This window comes from Chaetodon trifascialis, chromosome 14 (genome assembly GCF_039877785.1).
Source record: "Chaetodon trifascialis isolate fChaTrf1 chromosome 14, fChaTrf1.hap1, whole genome shotgun sequence".
In the NCBI taxonomy this organism is placed as follows: Eukaryota; Metazoa; Chordata; class Actinopteri; order Chaetodontiformes; family Chaetodontidae; genus Chaetodon; species Chaetodon trifascialis.
In genome coordinates, this window is record NC_092069.1 from 13,134,849 (window position 1) to 13,155,515 (window position 20,667).

Sequence of the window (20,667 nt, forward strand, 5' to 3'; positions counted from 1 at the left end):
ACCGAGCAGCAAAGCAACAGTTAAAAGATATGGTTTGCAGCCATGCAGCTCAATGACTTTCCCAAAACACTTATCAAAGGAGACCACCGTTAACACCTCAAAACAGACAGAGATTCTGCTCTCGATTTCAAATTTGAGGATGTCGAGAGAGAGATGTTTTTCAGCAACAAGCTCAGCAACAGATGGTGTTCTACATTTCACGGGCTAAAGCTTGCAGACATGGAAGGAGAGTGCAGACTGTTGAAACTGGTCCCAGGGGGTGTTATTCAAGAACATTAGCAAAGACACACACACTTGACTCTTGTTCATGTTTTGCTATTCAAAGGCCAACAGTGTTATGAATCTCTGTGACGTCCAAGACATTAACTATGATGTCGCTATGAAAAGAGAAAACATTCCAGATTAGCAAGATACCAATCGCAGGTTGATTTGGAGTCCTGCTCCAAGCATGACTTATTTGCCTCAGAATTTGATTTAGCAAAATGTTAGCTTTTCTATCTGATATTTGATAAGAAATTAATGACTAATTGGATATTTCAAATCTATCTTTTTTCTACTTTGAGAGGATAGGTTTGTTTTCCCATGTTTGATCACGTTCTCAGGGCCCACAGGCAAAGAGGGGAAAAGTTTAATTCAGAATTTGGTGTGTCTTAACAGCCTTGGTGTATTTTAGGAGGTGAAAGAAGTCTCTGCGGGATGAAAAAGAATTAATCCTCTCTTACCCACTCAGTCAGTGCACCGAATCATCTGCACCACCAGTGGTCAAATCCCACTGTGGTCATACATATCATTCCTCAGGCTTTATGCAGAACGCCCTCATCCATTCATCATTCACTGCTGAGGTCCCTGTGTGTTTCTTTCAATAAAATCCTGAGGTTTGAACCTTAGCATGCACCAATAAATATAATATCCAACCCCAAGGGCATTTTCATCGCACTGTTGTTGTGTGTTCCTCATAGCAACATGGTCATGCAATGGCATGGCAGTAAAGTTTGTGTTCCTTGGAAATTCAAAAATAACTCGACACCAGCCTCTGTCACATTAAAGTCTTACCCTAAATTACAGCTTTTTGTGAATGTTTAATCCCTGGTAGTAAATGCTTTAACGTCCACTGGCTTTTCTCACAGCTTGTTTTGCAAGATAATCCTAAAACTTGCACGTGAACTTCTTAATGCATCGTTAAAACTCACTGGAAAAAGCTGCAGCTATTTTGAAGGAATAGACCGACATTTCGGAAAAAACACTCTTTCTCTTTGGTGTTGAGAGTTAAATGAGAAGATTGCTAGCACTCTCATGGTATGGTAAATATGAAGCTACAGGCAGTAGGCAGATATCTTGGCTCAGAATAAAGACTGGAAATGGGGGAAACAGCTAGCCTGGCTCTTTTCAAAGGTTAAAAAAAAAATCTGTCAACCAGGATCTATAAAACTCACTAATTAACATGATATATCTTGTTTGTTTAATCCGCATAAAAACTAGAGTAAAAGTGACAAATTGTGGTTTTATGGGTGATTATGTGCTGGACTATTTCTTGGCCTGGAGCTGTGACTTCAGCCAAATAGTCCAGCGAACACAGTAACCTTTTGTCAAACAGTCAACTGACATTTTTAAACTTTGTTTTTTTACAGATTAGAGAAATTTAAACCACGTACGAGAGTGGTATCAGTCTTCTCATTTAACTCTCGACAAGAAAGCAAATAAGTGTATTTCCAAAAATGTTTAGTTTTTGGTGCCCAAACCTGATCAAATTACTGAAAACTGAAAATGATAAGTATATAAAAAAGAACAAGTAAACATTGGCTTTTGGTTTCACATCGGATTCAAACCCCAGCCTAATAAGTGAAAGTCCTGCGTTTGAGAAATTTATCCACCACAACCTCCTCCCTTTACAGACTTGGTCATTCTTTATACTACATTACCTGGTGACAGGTGTAAATAGCTGAATAGCTGCTGGGTGACTGTTCTCACCTGGGTGCAAGTAGACACTCACAATATATGAGCCTTATTGCAGAATATTCAGTGTGATCAAACCAAACTATGGTTAGCCCATGGAGAGGTCGTAGTTACTATAAGGCTGACAATGAAATGCAAAAAATCTGGGCGTACAACGGCAGAATTTATTCTTGGTTTCATAAATAACAAACAGGTAATGGCAACTCCTAGTGCTCAGTGAAGCATCTGAATACACAAAATGAACACGAAATGATGGAATTTTAAATGAATGCTCAATGGAAATGTCCTCTGACATTGCCAGTAGTCCGACGTGTCCCATACAATAAACCAGGAATAACAGGAAAGCACCTAGTCACAAAAACATGTGCAGCGCTTTAACGATAAGCTCCTTTCCCCTGAAACAAGGACAAGTTCTTCTCAAAAACGTGGCCGCATAAGGCCAAACATCAGTGAGCAATTAAGGTCCAGTCTCTCTTTGATAACATCTCTTGTCATTATGACTTGGATAATTGTGGGTCCTGGCAGAATATTTCCCCTTGTGAAAATCTGGGTGTGTCTGAGGGCTTATCGCACCAGCCACAGAGGCTGGATTAAATCATGTTCTCTCTGTCTGGACGGCCTTCCAGGAATCCCGCTAGTAGCAGCCAGAGCCTGGGTGAAATGAATTACAGTGGGGTTGGATTGATTCAGAAAGCTTTCTTTTTCTTGCCCCGGGGGATGAGGCTTATATTAGAGCAACAACTGGGCCTAGAGCAGAATTGAAAGCAGCAAAGGTTCTTGAGAAATTTATTTAGCACAGACTATTATTTGGATCAGCCAAAGGTCTACATAGACAAATGAAGCAATGAAGTTCCACTTAATTTCATAGGTATAACTTCCCCCACTGCCTGCATGAAAATAGATTTTCTGTAAAGTCACACTCATTGAGGTTTTCAGACACTCTGTGATCAAAACAGACGACTACTGCCATCTATTCAATCACAGGCCAAAAGCTGTGAAATAAACAGTTGCTTTTTTTATCTCCAGGGGGTCAGTAGCAGAGCCAATATGCCCATTTTCACATCAGCATTCTTAAAATGGGGTTTTCAAGCTCTAAGGAATCCAGAAAGCAGTGTGGTTACTGTGGTTTGGGGACCAGAATCAAAATGCTTGGAGACATGGTGAGCAGAGAGGCTATTCAATACTCTCTAGTTTATTGTAGCTGCTCTGATCATTCACTTACTAAAATGCCACAAGACAGGTCAGCAGGAAGAGCCATTACAAAGTGCTGACTGAGGCCATGCCGATGCTGGTCAGTGTCATATGTCAGACAATAAGGCAGTAAGGCATTGAGGGAAGTCTTGAACAGGCCTGTAACATCAGTTTAAGAAGCAATAAAAACTTTAGCAGAGGTTCATGTAGAAAATACTTGAAGAAGGCCAGAACAAAGCTGAGTTTTGATGTCTGGATATGAAAGAAGACATTCATGTGTGGGACTTGAGTATGTTGGGTGTGTGTGTGTGTTTGGTGGTCTTCTCCACCACTCAGCCACACTGGAACTCTTCATCCTGACATCTGACTGGATTAAGTGGTTCCATGCACAGCCATACTGCTTATTCATGCTGTCAACACCATGGCCAGTATCTAGAAGATGAGCCTGATTGATGCTGTCTTCATCTGCCTCAGCTCCGGAGCTGGAGGCTGAAGTGCATTCTGGGATAGGCATCCCTCTTCCTGTAACTACTGTACAGTATTTGTCCCTCCGACAGCTGCATCTGTACAGGCGCACTTGATGAGAAGGATTTGGCTGCGGACGCCGAGACCGCTGGCACTGCGGCTCAGAGAGTGTGTTTCGGATGGGGCTTTGGAGAGTTGGGATGGAGAGAGTGAAAGACATATCTGTCCCAAGCTGAATGCTGAGTTCTCTATGGTCCTTTGTTCCCTCTGGCCCAGCAGGAAGCCAAACACTCATGGGACTCGTTTGGCTCTGTGTTTGTAGAAAGAAACACAGCAACTCTTCCTGCCCTGGCCGGTCAATATCATTGTGTGTTAATTCAAAAATCTACAGTAGATTTAGACACACGTATTATAAAATCTAAAGCATATGCTGGATCAGTCCTGGTTCATTTTCTATCATCATTTGCTATGTAAAATAAGAAAATGCTTTGCCTTTAGGAGCCTGAGAGTTCACCTGAGGACAGGGCGGCTTCCACAGCTGAGTCTGCAGTTTGTCGATGTTATACCCACACCAGCAGAGATGCACAGTGCCCCCCTCCTCCCCAACACCACAAAACCATGGCAGAAGCTGTCCGGCCATGCTCCGGAAAGCCCTATCCCATTCATAAGACGAGTGAAAATGCTCACCAGGGACCGGGGTCAGCGCAAAGGTAAAGTTTGTAGAAGCGGCACGCAAGACAAACATGCCTACAGTCCACAAGCAGAAAGCCAGTTAACCCGACCCTGTTCAAGTTCATCCCCAGTCTGCCCATGCAGGGATTACAAATCACAGCTCCAGACGCACTGTCATATGCCTGGGTGAGAGGCGAAAGAGGACCCTATTCAGGAGAAGGAAGCACATGCAGCCTGTGGGAATTACCCTGCGCTTTACCTCTCTACTCTACTTTAGCCCGACTCCCCGCCTGCAGGCCTCCTCTGCTTTGGCAGCAGCCAAAAAAGGCAGACAAGAGGATGATTCTGGACACGTCCTCTATGAGTAGCAAAGCAGACTACCAGCTGGTACAGTAGGAAAACTTTCCCAGGCTGAATGTTTAGAGACATATTTCAGTCTTAAGACTACACATATTTGATCAAAGTCGAAGGCATCAAGCGTATTATGAGATGGAAAGCTACTGTGGGATCTGGGCTACTCTTTTAATTTATTATCCTCTCAACTGAGTAATGAGAACATTGTTGAGCGAATTTCCACTCCCGCCTTTCAACATTTATGATCATATTTTATTCAAGCTCTGGGTTTCTGTTACACTTGATATCTCAGCTTCTTCAGTCATCGTTACGACCGAGAACATTGGTGATGATAGCAAAACAGTATTTCTGTACAGGTGCTGAGTTCACCCAGAGGATTTTGACAGTGGCTCCCGTCAGCGCTGGTGGTGTGGTTTGTCTGGAGTGGGAGTGAAAGCAACCAGTGATCCATGATTAACATGGAGAACTCCCACTATAACCACAGTTTCCTCTGAGAAACGGCAGTGTGGCTATGTGCAAAGCCTTGAGTCAACAAGCCACATAACCGCCAGCCCTATTAGTCACCGGGCAAACGGTGGGGCTGATATAAGCAAAACAGTTAATGCAGAGAAAGCCGTATGCATCACCCTCTTTAGGGTCGCTCTGCTCCATGTTACAGGGTGTTTTTGTTTTCATTCAACATCTCAAAATGTTACTGGGTGTGACCCCATTTGTAATCATTCCTGAAGCAGATTGTACTTTGCAAAATTCTACAGCTCAATTACTTTAAGTAAGACATCGAAGCGTTGAAATTCAATTTGAAACACTTAGAATAAAGAGCCAGTGGTGATAACTCAAAATAAACCGATTCAGCGTTCTCTCCTCTGATTCAATACCTCAACTCAGGTGTCTGGTGCGTTGCCCAAATTTAAATTTTGTTGTGTGAAGAAATTATATTTAATGTGCACTGGACATTGCAGATACCCAATCAAATTGATGAGGTCAGTATCTGAACCAGTACTGATCCATTGTGTCAGACGTGTGCATCCCCTATCATGAAATTTACTTGCATTAGGGAGGTGAATATAATAAATCCCTAGTATCAAATCCACTGTATGTTTACTACAAGAACCATGACAACTTGAAGAATATGCAGTATGTCTTTACAGTTCTGCTATCCAGGTAGCTGCTGCCAGCTGTCCTCAGTCTGATTATGTAACAGACGACCTTTGGAGGGACGGCCTGCACACTGCACACACACATCCTGCCCTGCCCGGCTCTGTTTCCTGCAGGGCACTGATGTCAGAGAAAGGTGGGGGTATGGAGTTGATATGAAGGACTCATAGGAGGTGCTGAATACATCCTCTGTGCACTATCGCAGTTCCAGCTTATCCAGCAGCGTTCACCACTGGCCTTGACCTTCATACTGGGAGCTGACAGGCAAGCTGTGATCTACAGGGTCTTGCGTCGACAGGGACAAGCCTTTCGCTGCTGCTGCGCACAGTGCTGACAGGAAACGCTGGTTTACAGTGAAATGCATTTGCTCCACAGCAAGACAGAGGAAGACAGAGGAGGAAGCAGTTATTTGTTTGCCAGCTGCATATAGGATGTGCCTATTTTAAATTTTACAGTTTTAATCCCACAGACCAGGCAGCTGGGACATCGACTTGAAATGGTCAGAGGAGAGGTGGAAGGCTGAGACAGGAATACAACAAGAGGGAGTAGGGCATGCAGTTGTATTCCCATGTCCCAGAATCCCACTAAACAGACGAGTCCCCATATGTTTTGTCCATCCCAACAGGATTTTTACTCTCGGCAGTCACTCATAAATGTGCTGGATTCATTGAGTAGGACTATTCATGAAACAGTTCATTCTTTAAAATTACATTTCAGAGGGCAGCTGTGCCCACACAGGACGGACAGCACGTCAGTCGCCATTAAGATGCTGACTGAGACTGAGAAGTTAAACGTTTTCTGGAGGCACGGGAATGTCACTGTGGATGTGGCCAAAGTGGATGGAGAAATCATTCTGAAGATTTGTTCGGACAGAAGACATACAATCAGAGCATCTTAATGTTTCGAAAAGCTGTTTCCACATTTTGGCGAGCTACTATAAATCTCAGAATTCTGAATTATTGCTTTGGGTAATTGTCAAAAAGTATGGCTACTACAAGACCACGGGACCCTATAATTATATGATGCATGAGAATGTTGTTCAACCCAATACAATCCTGATTCCAAAAGAGTTGAGATGCTGTGTAAGATTTAAACAAAAACAGAATGACATACAGCACAAAGACAAGATGCTCATTTAATGTTCAAACTGACAAGCTTTATCACTGCGTTACATCAGCTTTTCTTTTAACAGCCCTCAGTACGTGTTTGGGAACTGAGGACACTAACAGGAAGTTTTGAAAGAGAAATACGACCTCGATTTCTCAGCAGTCGCATGCTCAACACTTCATAATGCAGCACACTGTTTCAATGAGAGACAGGTCTGGACTGCAGGCAGTCAGTTTAATACCCACACTCTTTTACTCTGAAGCCACGCTGCCAATCTGGATTTCCTCTTTAGCACAGAGGACACAATATCCATGATTTCCAAAAACTATTTGAAACGTGGCCTCATCAGACTACAGCACATTAAATATGTTGTCTTTTTACTGTTTTCGATGAGATATGCAGTGTGTCAAAACGGATGTTTAAAAACACACGCTGACGAGGCCACGCCAAAGAGAAGAGAGCTACTTCAATGAGATGTTAACAAAGCAGCCCTTTTGCTGGCAACCATGGAGACAGCAGGAAAATGTTGAAATCCTCTTCATTTGATTATTGAGTGAATAGTTTCGTAAAAAAACACTTACCGTCCAATAGAGTAACCCAACCATAAAATCTCTCTTCATTGCTCAATGCCTGATCGAAAACATCAGTGTCTAGCTGCACGAGTTTGTGGCGCTGGCTTACTGACAATCCAGTTCAGCATCATCTTTCCTGTGTTGTTGACAAACCTCTTGAAAACCACCACAGATTCTAAACTTTGCGTGTCTGCCACTCGCTGACATGTGCACAGGGTGGGATTTCATAGCTGTGAACCACAGCTGACTGGACGGTGAGGTCTGTAAAGCACAGACCAGTTCAGCTGGTTTTAGACTATACGGTGGAATTGACACCAAACTGTCATTTTACCTTTCTCAGCTGAACAGATGACTTTGTCTGTCTCTAATCAATGTTTTCGCTCATTATCTGTGTTTTTGTTCTCTCCCTTCTTGTCTTTTTCATTCCTTCTCTACACTATTTCTTGTTCTTGGCGCCACTTGACAAGCTAGGTCAGTAACAGGGTGCTGCTGACATAATAAGCCAACTCAGCTCCAAGAGAGACATATATAGTACCTCACACCTTCTCTAGTGGGGAGAAATGAAAGGAGACTGTCTGGGTGCTGCATGTATGGGGTGACCTTTGCTCTCTGACTATATATGTGGGTGCAAGACCAACATCTATCTGAGCCCGAGCATCTGTCCTCCCTGCTCCTCTTCTTACTCCTTAATTGAGCCTTGGCACTGGTCTTGTCTCTCTATCTGCCTCTCACTCTCTGTGACCTCACAGTGCTCGTGCTTTCCTGGCTTTGCAAACAGTGGAACCTCAGCCTGATATATGAAACCAAGACTTGCATCCACCACTTCTCCAGGGGGAACATTGTTCCACCCCAAAAAGATCATTCTGGGCCGGGAGAATGCGGAACATTTGCAGCCGTTCACAGGGGCTGAGCTTTAAATGTGAATTACACAAGTGCTCAAATAGCTTTCTGGAAGCACCAATGAAAGAGAGTTAAGTATTCCAACAATTCTTTGGCTTATGTTTAAATGAAGACATTTTGCAATTTTGTCTTTATTCTCTCCTGCAATTTTCTGAAAAATCTGTCAGTTACAACAACTAATGACTGGATTAGTCTGAGCTGTTTTCTTGGAAATGTTTTATACTCCAGAAGGGGGGGAAATGAGTTATCCTGAACTTAACAGAACAGTTAGTCAGCTTCAGCAGGAATACGAAAAGTGGACACAGTCATAGCACGAGCATTGGTGACTCAACAACACTGTCTGCTTCTTACAGTGTTGAACCTGCAGCCTCGTCTCTGTCTATTTGTCCCAGATCTGTGACTCAGGACACAAAAATGTCCTGTGAGTCAAGAACAAAGAAAACATATGCATAGCAACTGTGCAGTCTGCAGAGGTCTTGTATTGATGAGAACATTTACTATGACTCCAAAATAATCATTATGGGAAGGAGGATGTATTAAAACTCTTTCATGAACAATCTGCCAAAACATTTAGTTGAGTTTCACTGAGCTACCACAAACATGCGGATGGCTCATCCGGCTTAATTTCATAACACCAGCAAAAGCACAAAAATGACACAAGACCCTCCCAATTAGCATGGGGGCACCATAAATGTCAGATGTAATTGAGAATGTTTAAGTGGTTTGGTGGAGAGAAATTACCCAGATGACAAACTGGCTGAAAGTGAAAGATGACCTCAGTGCCCAAACAAATTATGGCTCTTTAACCGACTGCGAGCGGATTAGAAAAGCACAGGGCCCGAGTCCAAAATGGAACACAACTTGACAAGATAAGTCTGAACCTGTAAGCAATAACCGTCCATCAAAATATTCCCGGAAACAATTACTCCCTTTCAACATCCTTGATCAACAATATGGTTCTAGAGATTAATCAAGTCAAAATGTTATTTCCAACAAGATTGGAACTAAAAGAGTCAGATGTTCGAGCCAAGAAACTATTAGGTCTGTCTGATTAGCAGTCATTGGAGAATTTGCTGAATGCACTGGAAGAGGCCTTCATCTGAGCAATTATCAGCTGGATACATTATGGTCGCAGTAAAAAAAAAAAAAAAAAAAAAAAAAAACTGAAAGCCTAAAGAAAATGTAATCTTCCGGCTCTATTTTCAGAGCAAATAGCGTGGCGTAATACTTCTGTCTGGTGAATCGTGTTATAGTTTCCTATATTTTGCAGATTTACTTTAATGCTTTTTCAAGCATGGCAGCAAAGGGCAGCAAATGCTTACTTACTTTACTTCATATTTAACATATGAACCCATTCATCTGGTCTGATTTATTCTAACAATAAACACAACCCGTGCTGAACAGTGTGAGTGTAATGAACTATTGTTTGCTCAAGAGTGTTGGAATAATTTTTAATAGCGCAGTGTACCAATTTGTTTTGTGTAAGCCAGCCTGTATGACAGTAATGGTAGCTAGAGCAAATAAAAGTGAAAACCAAAACAATATTGAGGTGTATTAATATATATTCAGACAAAAAATGGTTTTCTATAGCATTGATGTCAAATAAAGAATCATCATGTATGTTGAAATACAGGAAACCCTGTAAACCCTGCTCATGTTAGAGGGTCTCTTGTCACATCATTTTCACAAGTTGGACATGCTCAAAACCACAATTAGAAAGACGACTTAAGAACCGCAAATGCTGAATGCAAAATGAGCATGACGGCCCGGTCGCCCCAGCGTTTAAAGCAAAATCGGCTCATTTTAATGGAATGGCTGCCATCTGTGAAAATATTTCCTGTGAAGTTCAAATCTCATACATCGTTGACCAGTAGCAAACCATCTGGACAGTAATGAGATTTGAGCAGCAAGAACAGCAAGGAAGGGAGAGTTAAAGAGGGGATGCTACCATAACTTATTAGCTGTGTTCCTCCATCCACTTCTATGTATCCCTCTTTGTCGACGTATAACTTCTCCACCAAACAGGAAAGGTTTGCAGACAGTTATGAAACAAGAGCCGATGGTACAAATACGTCTAAACTGTGTGAACTCCCGGGTGACAAGCTCTCTTGACAGTTAACACCAGCGTTAGCTAAATGGCAAGCTAGCTAGCCCTGATAGCTTTTTACTTTCTTCAATACGCTTTTATTTAATGAAATAATGTACAATCATGAGAACAATTGCGATTGTGATTGTGATTGTGACTGAGATGTGCTAGCATGTTCCTGGCTTGGTAATGTTATAGCTGTTAGCTCGCCAGCTACAGTAATTACCTGCAATATGTCACCACCTTCTCCTGTGGCCAGGCCATAATTTCGAGTTGATTTGAGACTTCACTTAAAATATTATTTTTTGACTCATCCTTATTTGGCAAAGCTGAAGCTCTTTCAGGCTATAATAAGCAGAGGTAGGGAAGCACAGCTGCATCACTTACACAGTGTGGCCAGGCTGTCTGGTGGTCGCAGGTCGTGGGGTCTGGACCTTGGTGGTATCAATGGCCTGCCTTTCTGAGGGCCTTCTCCGTGGTTGGTCTCTCTGGAAAGGGTTGGTCCCGGGTTGAACGCGCCTCAGGCTGCCTCCGTCACGGATGTACACCTGCTCTGGAGCCAACTCTTCACAGCGGGGCCCCTGGAAGCCTGAGCGACACACACAGGTATGTGGCCGGCTGCAGGAGCCACGGTTCTGGCAGGGGGGCTGGCAGTCAGCTGAAGAGAGACCACAGATGGAGATCAAGTTTTCAGTGGGTCATGTTAGAGCATGCCCGCCTTGAATGAAGGAGCAGTAGCAGAAATGGCTTTCCCTGATCTCAACACTGGGGCTCACTTTAAATTGATTCAATCAAGGGGCCATTAGTTTCACTTCTCAACTCTGTCTATCCTTTTCATTCAGCAGAGAGCCTGGAGGGGCTGTCATGTTCAATTTCTCTTGAGTCTTTAACTGCCCTGTTTAGACTGAATGTATATGATCACTTGCATTAAATCCTTATCCAATTTCTCTTTGAGGTAAAGCTAATACTCCTCATGGCTCAGTTAAGTGCCGCCGGCACTTCTGTACAGAGCAACTTCCTAAAAATATCTTTGGTCACTGGTCTAGAATCCAGCGTGCGCTCTCACTGTAACACAGCAGCTTAAAAAGGCAATAAAAGCAAAAGGTCATTAAAAAATGAGCAAATGGGAAAAACTGGTTATTGAGGGCCAAGTGCAAATAGCTGACACTTCATCAGAGCAGTGGCCTGCAGAGCTGCATCTTTTCCTGAAAAAAAAAAAACAAACGACATCTGAAGGGGCTTACTGTACCCGAAAGACGGATATGTGCATAATATTTATCAATAGTCTGCAAATACACAGCGCTGAGGTCGTCTCATGGTCATGGAAAAATAATCTGTGTCACCCTACCAGCCCACCCCCACATCCACGCACGCACTCCAGATACTTGAAGCACTGAAAGACCTACGGCACACAATTTAAAGTAAACGAGCTCTCAATCTTGTGACACAAATGTATGTAGTGGACGGCACTTGAGGATTTATGACATTGTCCTCAAACAGTAAATCAGGCCACTGGCCTGTGGTGGCTAAAGCAAACAGCAGCACTCTGTCAACAGGGCTATGGAATGCTATTGACACAGATGCTGTGGACACTGACAGATCGCAGGCAGGAACGCTGCCACAGCTTTTGGCAATGAGGAGTGCTGGCAGTCGAAAAGGGCCCCACTGGGTGCGAACAGCGCTCTACCTGCTGCACGCTTCCTGTTATTGCGATACTGCTCAGACTCTGGGGCCACTTCATGTTTGTTTTAGTCTTGAGTGAAAGCACGCCCCCAAAAACGCTGTTCCCGATGACATGAGCTCAAAACTGAAGTGACAGAAGGAAGCATGACAGGGCTGCGTAACGACTGCATTTCCGCAGACATGTTCCCACAAAAGAAGCCAAATCAAGCTCTGCGCTTAAGTTTTCTCAGATCACAATGCATGCTAATTGAAAGACCGCTGCATTAGGCATCGTCAGCCTGTGGTATGATGAGAAAAACTAACAGTTTGAGGATTAAATATCAGACAATCACCACTCTCTTCTGCTTTATGGCGAAGCAATTTTTCTCTAAACCAACAAATTCATTCAAGCATTTCCTTTTAACTGCTCTGAGGAAAATGTAGCCCCTTTTTTGATGAAGCATACACATTTAGAGAAATGTGGTTGTGGATTTGTATAACTTGGTATGTGATTCGAATTTTCCATCATGGGATAAAATAGGAATTGCCTGAGCTCTGTTTGGCAAGGAGTTAAATACATCATCTAACTAAAGTACAGGCTGGCGGGGTGCCACCGCCTTGTCCGGAGTCTGTTTAACCTCAAGTTTGGGGATGAAGCGGCGGATCAAACAGGCCACAGATTCCTGTGACATTATGCTGCAGGGGGAGAACTTGGTAATGTGTGAAACTGCATTCTTCAAATAAACTGTCTGAAATGAGAAACAGCGCAGGGCAGAAAAAATAACCCAATAAATGGAGGTTCACGGCTGACTTGCGACGCGATATGCACTCCATCGTGTGACGTGTGACCCGTTTTCGGCGACAGAATTGACACCAGACAAACATGTCGCCTGTGCTGACAATAGAGAGGACAGGTCAGTGACTCTGGGCCTGACATGTGCCCCACATGAAGCCTGTTGCGTGGCCATGGCGTACACCGTCACTGCCTGTCTGTGTTGTCTCTGGGCCCTGCCTCTGGGCTGTTGCACACATTGTCGCAGTAATTGCTGTCATGCAGATTTGTCTTGCACATCATTAAAACTAATTGCCTCACATTCCATCCATTTCACAAATATGTGCAGCAATTATTACTTTGCGAGAGTAATAATAAAATGGGAATCCATCGGAAATAAAAGAGGAGAAATGGCAAACATTCCTGGCATTGCCATTTCAGCCTTAATTATGACTAAGACAGCCTGGCCAAGTTTTGGGAGACTGTGTCCAGATCCAGTCATCTGAAAAGGGGAGACGATTAGACTGTTGTTGGCAGCTTTGAACCTACCAAACAAACATGCTGATCCAGACGAATCAGTTATAAAACACATAATTAATATGGAAGCATTTTCTTTGGGCTTTGCTAAAAAATCTTAATCTTCAAATTTAAGTGAAGTCTGTGTATCTCTTCTCCTTCCAGTCTTGTTAAACTTCAGCTACATAAGGATAGTTTACAGAAGTCTCTACTGGCTGAGTAACATCTCTAAAGAAATGTCTGGCAGCTACGGTTAATGCAAGTATCCATCCTACAAATAGCATTCATTTGGGGGTTAAACTATTACTTTTCCAATAATATAGACTGTAAAACAAAGCTATTTATATTGTCCAAGTTCTCAGTTGGATTTGATGCAATCAAACAGTAATTCTGCACTTATATTAAAGTCACCCCGGGGTCTTTATGAGGTAAGTATTCCTCATAATTTCTCTTGTGGGTTACAGTTACCTGTTACAAGCTTCGTTTTGCATGTGTGTGTATATCCAGGGAAAACTGCCATTCTCGTCCCCCCTGCACCGGACTCTCATTTCCAACTTCCAGCTCATTTCCAGTCCATTACAATCCACCAGAGATTCACCTTCCCCTCTCTCTGACTCAGAGTAACACAACCCATCAAAGCTTTACAGTCATTTCATTCAGCGAGGAGCAATTTGAAACCAATATCTGAAATAACTTAAACATGTCGAGAAATCTCTTCACTTTACACAGGTCAACGGTGTCACCAGGCCTAACTTGACATTTTTGAAAATAATATTGATAATGAAAGCATAATCGGAATAATCTTTCATGGACTGAAGGACTCCCTGCAGGCTGAGCCCATTATGTGCCATTATGAGATTTTTGAGGCTGGGAGCTGCTGCAGAGATTAGATGTTGGTAGAATATGACAAAAGGCTTCACTAAAGGCCCTTTCAAACCATGTAACCGAGAGACAGGAAATGGGAAACAAAAATGAGAGATAAAATGGCTTCAGAAATTACAGTTGCAGCAACTGACCTCCGATAAGAGGCTGCTGTAGGCTCCGATAAGAGGCTGCGGTCATTTTTGAATCTATTCTAGTGGATAAGGTCAAAATACTCACGTTAACACAGTAGGCAGAATGTGTGTACATACATGCATGTGGCTGCAGAGTTTGTGAAGAGGCTAAAGCCTTGATTTAGTTTAGACTATAAAAACTATACTATAAAAAAACTACACAACTTTGCACACAACTGTACAGAACATCACAGACAAGTGTAAAACTCTGAAAAATCTGAATACATAGTCTGGTAAAAGTCCTGTGATGACAGCAGGAGCCTCTCTTTAGGAGTCACCACAGAACCTGACAGATCTCATGAAATGGGTCAAGTGTTTCAGATTGTGGGAGGCAGCCGAGAGGGACAAGCTGAAAAATTCACCTCTCATCCAGACTCACTATCCACTGGAGAGGGAAGGATTGGTCTATTGAGCAGTTAATACAATTGCCTCCCAATGCTAATCATTTCAAGTGAGTGTTAATCTCTTTACAACATGTGATTTCCACATGGTTGGTGGTGCAAGTGCTATCGTTTCAGGCTTGCCAAACACTAACTTTGTTGTCTCCAACCAAACTGCTGTTACCGTAACTCTAAACTTCAGAATCAAAACTTCTCTATTGTTCTAATCAGGACCAGAAGGGGCGAGACGCTGACACTGTTTGACTGATCATTTATTTTCTCTTTGTGGTGAATCTTACAAGGGTTGTATTTCACCAGATTAAGGTGCCTCTGTCATAGATGCACATTTTTCAATCTCACTATGGGTTTTTTGGTCCAATACAGTAGTTGGAGCTTTTTATTCTCCTAACCCACCTCGGCTCTGTGGGGGGATTTTGTTAACCTACAGCTGACCCATGACACTGTGTACATTACTTTCAGCCACGCTATGCCGTGCCTCTACCGCACCCCTCAAACTCCAACATGCAGCCTCTAATGAGCCACATGCTGGGGCGCTCTGCGGAGGATATCTGGATCTGGGGGTGTGTGCCCGCAACTTGTAAAGCTGACTCTGTGAGACGTGGTGTTCACCAAAAAGCCACAAACCCCATCCTCCTGAGGGATCACATCCCAACAACTTCCATATGGTCTTTAAGCAGGAGGGTGCTATGATGTATGGTTGGCTATGGGCTGCCCTAAAAACACTGCGGCCTCCCTAAGCGTGTGTGTGACTGAGGGAGGGGGGCACTTGTTGTTAATGTTCTTTAGTAAGTGTCAATCAAGACGAGTCTTGCTTTTGAGACTTACTGCGCAGAGATCTGCTAGAGCACGTCTTCTTTTTTGCACCATGACACAGTGAAAAAAAGACAAGCAAACATGTTATTGAGGAATATGTTTCAATCTTCTCCCAGGACAAGTTTGTTCTGCTCTCTTCATTATATCCGCATCATAACATCTCATGAACAAAGACATATAAACAAGACAGAAATTCAAGGGAGAGACATCTAAGGTCCAGACGCAGAGCAGTACCTCATTTTCACCACGCTTTAGTCTATGGTAGCAATTAGAAAAACATGTGGTGCAGGAGGCCAAAACAGGACCCAATTGCAACCTACAAACAGACAAACCAGCTGGAGCGGAGAAAGCAGTACTCCTGCTTCAGGGAGACAAACTCAGAGCAAGCTGTCCAATGTCCATGTTAATGATGGGTTTTGGGATGATGGGGTGTGTATTGATTACAGGATCTGTCTAATGGGCCATAACTCTCTACAGGGCTGCCAAGGGAGTGTTGTGCCCGTGACCTGTGAACTGTGCAACTCCCACAAATCCACACACGACATATAAAGCTGAGGAGGGCCCTGTGGTTGTCTGTGCAGCAGTAATTTCAATGACGTCACCAGAGACGCCAGCCTTTTAAAAACCTCCTCCTGTTCTTGTAAAACAGAGGTCGTCGCTCAGGAGACATGGCTGTCATCGGTGTTAGGTCTCTCTTCTTTTTTACCTTTGGGAAAACAATGTTTCTTCTTTATTGCTTCTATTTAGATGTCTCGGTGCTACAGAGTGGCAAGTGTATGATTTAATCTCTGTTGGCCATCGTAAAATTCATGTCTATCATATGAACTGAAAAGCAAAGTCTGATCTCTTCAGCTGCCTATCGGATGTTGTGGATTTAACATAGCACATTTTACAGCACAGGATAATGACTCATATGATATCTACAGTAACTCCGCTGAAAAGCTAATGCATTTAGCAAGGCTGTAATTGGTGTCCTGGTGACTCAGTGGATCATTGCACACATGGCATCATGTGCTTGACTCTGGCTCATGACCTCTAGCTGCATGTCACTATCCTAGGAAGCGCACATGCCATAAACCCTATACAGTTCAGCTGAAACATTTGTTATGCACAATAAATCTCCTCTCTACCATTAAAAACCAAACACATGTGACTAATGTAGATGAGAGCAAGTATCATGCCTAAAGTGCAGCATGAGTTTTCGTCTGAATGAGGACAAATCTTACTGTAAGACTGGGTCCAGTATATGTGGATATTCTGTTGTGGAGGTTAACAAAAAGCAAACTGAGATGGCCTGTATCTATAAGGTGGGGTTTTTGTGGGTACTGTTTAGGAGGTCAGAAAACATTCCAACATCTATGTCCTTGATACTTATCCAGCTGCTTCACACATGTTGTAGCAAAGAAAAAAAAAAGTGTCTCACACACATAATCGAGTTTAAGTCTTAAGTTTAAGAGCAACTGTGATAAATGACTTAACAAATAAAGTAAAAAGGGTGGATTTTAGACTTTTGCTACGAATATACTATTACTTCACTAATTAATCCACATAAAACCCACATTGTGATGGTGATGATCTCATGGTGAACAGCTGAGGCCAGCCCTTAACATGACTTACTGTACATGACGCTTTAAACCTACTCAAACTACAATGGGGACATGATGGTATTATTTGTTTGGAAAGACGGAGAAAGTTACCTTGTGATGAAAGAGGTAAGCAAGAGCAAGAGACTTTCTGCCTGAGGAGTTATTTTAGGGTTAGGGATGGGGCCCTGAGCGGCACAGCAGGCCAAAGAAAGCTGGAAGGCAATCAAAAAGAAACTCCTCTCCACCGCGTTTTACTCTGTCAATCACCGACTGCTTAAGAGACTGAAAACAACTTTATTCCTCCACGTGAATGATGCACCTTTCATCTGCACTCTCTAAGACAGCAACACGTTTAAATCAAGAGCCATCTGTGTGCTTTTTTCTGGAGGGTCGTGCTCTAACTGTTGGCTATACTTGCAGCAAGTTGCCATATGTACCACATGCTTTCGCCAAGACACTGTGATGTATAGTGTGGTGAAATGAATTCATCTGTAGAATCTAAAAGCCTGCACTTTAGGGAGCACTATGAGCTCAGGTTAAATGTGAAGCCAGTTCCTGTCTGTGCTGCAGGGAGTCTTTTCCCTCTGTTCCCCGGTCTGAGGTATTCTATATTGTCCCATGCATTAACTCTGTGTGTGGTAGACCATGCCATTAATCCAATTACTAAAACAGCCATGTCAACCGAGGAAACCAGATCAACGTAACTCTGATGCATAGTGACCCTGTCAGTATGAGCTACTCCAACACCTAGCATTCCTTGCTATCATCCATGCTAGCAAAATGCTCTATGGAGGTGGTCCACCACTTTGGTCCAGACTGAAATATCTTGATAACTATTGAATAAATCCAGCTGAAATTGAAATAGAAACGTGTGTCCCCAATGAGCTCACATCCTCCATGTGATTCACTGACTTTTCCTCTAGCACAACCATGAGGTTGATTTGTCGTTTTTAGCAACATAACTACTTAATGGATTTCCATTAAATTTGGTTCAGGTTTTCATGTCCCCCTCAGAATGAATTGGAAGATTTTTGGTGATCCGTAACTTGTCATGGAGCACCACCGTCAGGACAAAATTTTAGGTTGTCTAATACTTTGTTTATGGCCAAATACCTGCAAAACTCTGTGCTTTGTGTTGGTGATGATTAGCAAATGCTAACACACTAACATAAGTTAGTGAACATGTAAACACTACACAGGCTACACATCAGCAATGTTGTCATTGTGAATATGTTGGCATGCTGACATTAGCATTTAGCTCAAAGCACCACAGTGTCTACAATAAGCCTCAGAGTGGCTTGCTTCCTGTAGACTCTCGTTGTAAACGAGTAGGTGCTGCATCTACACTACATTTGCCAAAGAACTCCTTTAGCTCAGACTGTCTGTGTTCTTCCTGGCAGCTTATCAAAGAATCCTTTAACCTCAAGGTATGAGTGAAAGCTGCATTCAAAGGTGCAAAGATAAGAGTGAAGCATCTGAAAACAGATACAAAAGAGAACCGGTAGCATTCAAAACTATTCTCCGGTCACAGTGGGTTTACAAGTTCTCACTTGGTTTCTTTCCAAGAAATGTTGTAAACCAAAACTTCAAAACAGTAATTCTACACTGATGTACAATACATCTAATTAAAGGTTTCGGTATTTATCCTAAAACTTGTCAGCAATTCAAACTTTCATCCTAATTCCACAGCTGAGCCGCTTACTATTTTGTAAACAGATTTCTGTGGCTGCTCCCAGTGCAATCTGATGGTAGAAATTTTACTGAACCAACTTGCTGGTCCCCCTTTTTGGTGATTATTATCAGGTGTGCAACATTCCCACGCCTTGCTGTTACAGGTGTATTTTATGAGAGATCTCTTGCAGTTCAAAGTGACATTTGATTCCATGAGAATCAGTAGAAAGATATGCATTAGGGCTGAAGACATTTTTGGCCACTGATCTGACCATCCACAGAGATCTGCATGAACCTTTCATCAGTTTTTGTCTTGAGACAGAGTTCAGAGTTGCAGAAATGCCGCTGACAGACGGTCTTCTATTATAACTCAGACAGGACTACTACTGGACAGTTACTGGGTGAGGCTGCAATGTGGCCTCCCTCTGCTCTTCTTCTTAGCAACAACACTTTCAGATGAACAGATGTGAATCTCAGCGCAGTGGGGAATAAGTATCAGTGCTGACCTAAAAACAAGATGCTCCATTCATCTCGACAGGAGCTTCAATCCTGCTTGCAAGTAAACAGACAGAAGTGCAGCCAAGCTTACACCTGGCCTCATTTTACAAGCCAAACATAAGACACACACACACCTTTGGTTCTTGGCCACCATTAATAAAATCAATATTGGTTAGGTAAAACATTGGTCGTAAAAACCTATGAAGTTTTACTATCTCTAATTACAGCGGTTAACTTAACTAGGGGAGAAATAAACATGACGCAGCAGTGGAAATGCAATGTTCTGTTCCTCTTAATGGATCAAAGCTTTCTATCACACACAACCCTGGCTATTTTCAGCACATGGAATTTACTTTAATACACAAACAAGTCTGCTAACCATCCATCCTGAAGCCAAAAGCAGAGACAGTCTGCACCAAACCTGCCAGGACATGGGCAGGACCGAGCCTCAAGAGAGCCAGACAACAATCTCCAACCAGACCCACGGAGACTCAGACGCAGACCGTTTTATAAACACATTTCTAAGGATGTGTAGGCGCACTCCCTGGACAACTAGTGATCCAATTCCTGTCATATATTTGCTCTGAGCTCAACCCAATTGAACAAGGAGGTATTGTTAGGAAGCCATAACTCTAGACACCCAATACAGCCTCACGGGTGAAGCCTGCAGCTGACACTTTTAATATTAGACATTACTTCAATCCCTTCAGCGAGAATTTCCTAGACGCAGCTCAGCCGCGATATGTTTTTACTTATGCTCCCACTCGACAGGTTTGTTCCTTTTCTTTCCCTGACTGTGAACATGTTTTCTCATGCTGCCATCTCCTAATAAAGCAACCCGGGTCTCAGGCGGGGATGGAATAAAGATAGCCTGAGCCTGTTTTCCTCCACGGAGGTCTTCTACGTGGGGGCTTCCAGTCCCAGCTCCAGTCTGGGGCCTTTGTGTTGGCACCTTGCCGGCCGTGGGGCTTCACTCAGCTGATGATAGCATAGCCTCCAGTCAGACCTGGGTGAGGGCCAAGCTGTAAGAGGGTCCAGATGGTTGGACAGACCCCTGGCTTGCGCAGATGCACTTCCTTGTTTAACATAGGCGCATTAGACTGGACCTGTTACTTTCTGGCAGATTAAAAGTATTTGCCCTTTTAATTTGAGTAACTGCAGCTCCATGTTAGATGTAATTTACACCTTGGTAAGTGTGCCTTTAGCTGGGACTTGAGAAAAAATGGAAGGAGGCTTTG

The 20,667-nt window shown here is 43.0% G+C and overlaps 1 protein-coding gene across 1 annotated transcript in view; it reads right to left on the minus strand.

Moving 5' to 3' along the window:
• The window catches only part of LOC139342095 (latent-transforming growth factor beta-binding protein 2-like), an 80,915-nt gene that overhangs the window by 55,398 nt on the left and 4,850 nt on the right, over positions 1–20,667 (minus strand). Inside the window, exon 3 of the mRNA XM_070978998.1 lies at positions 10,843–11,113. Coding sequence (XP_070835099.1) covers positions 10,843–11,113 — 271 coding nt within the window. The remainder of the gene's footprint in view (positions 1–10,842; positions 11,114–20,667) is intronic.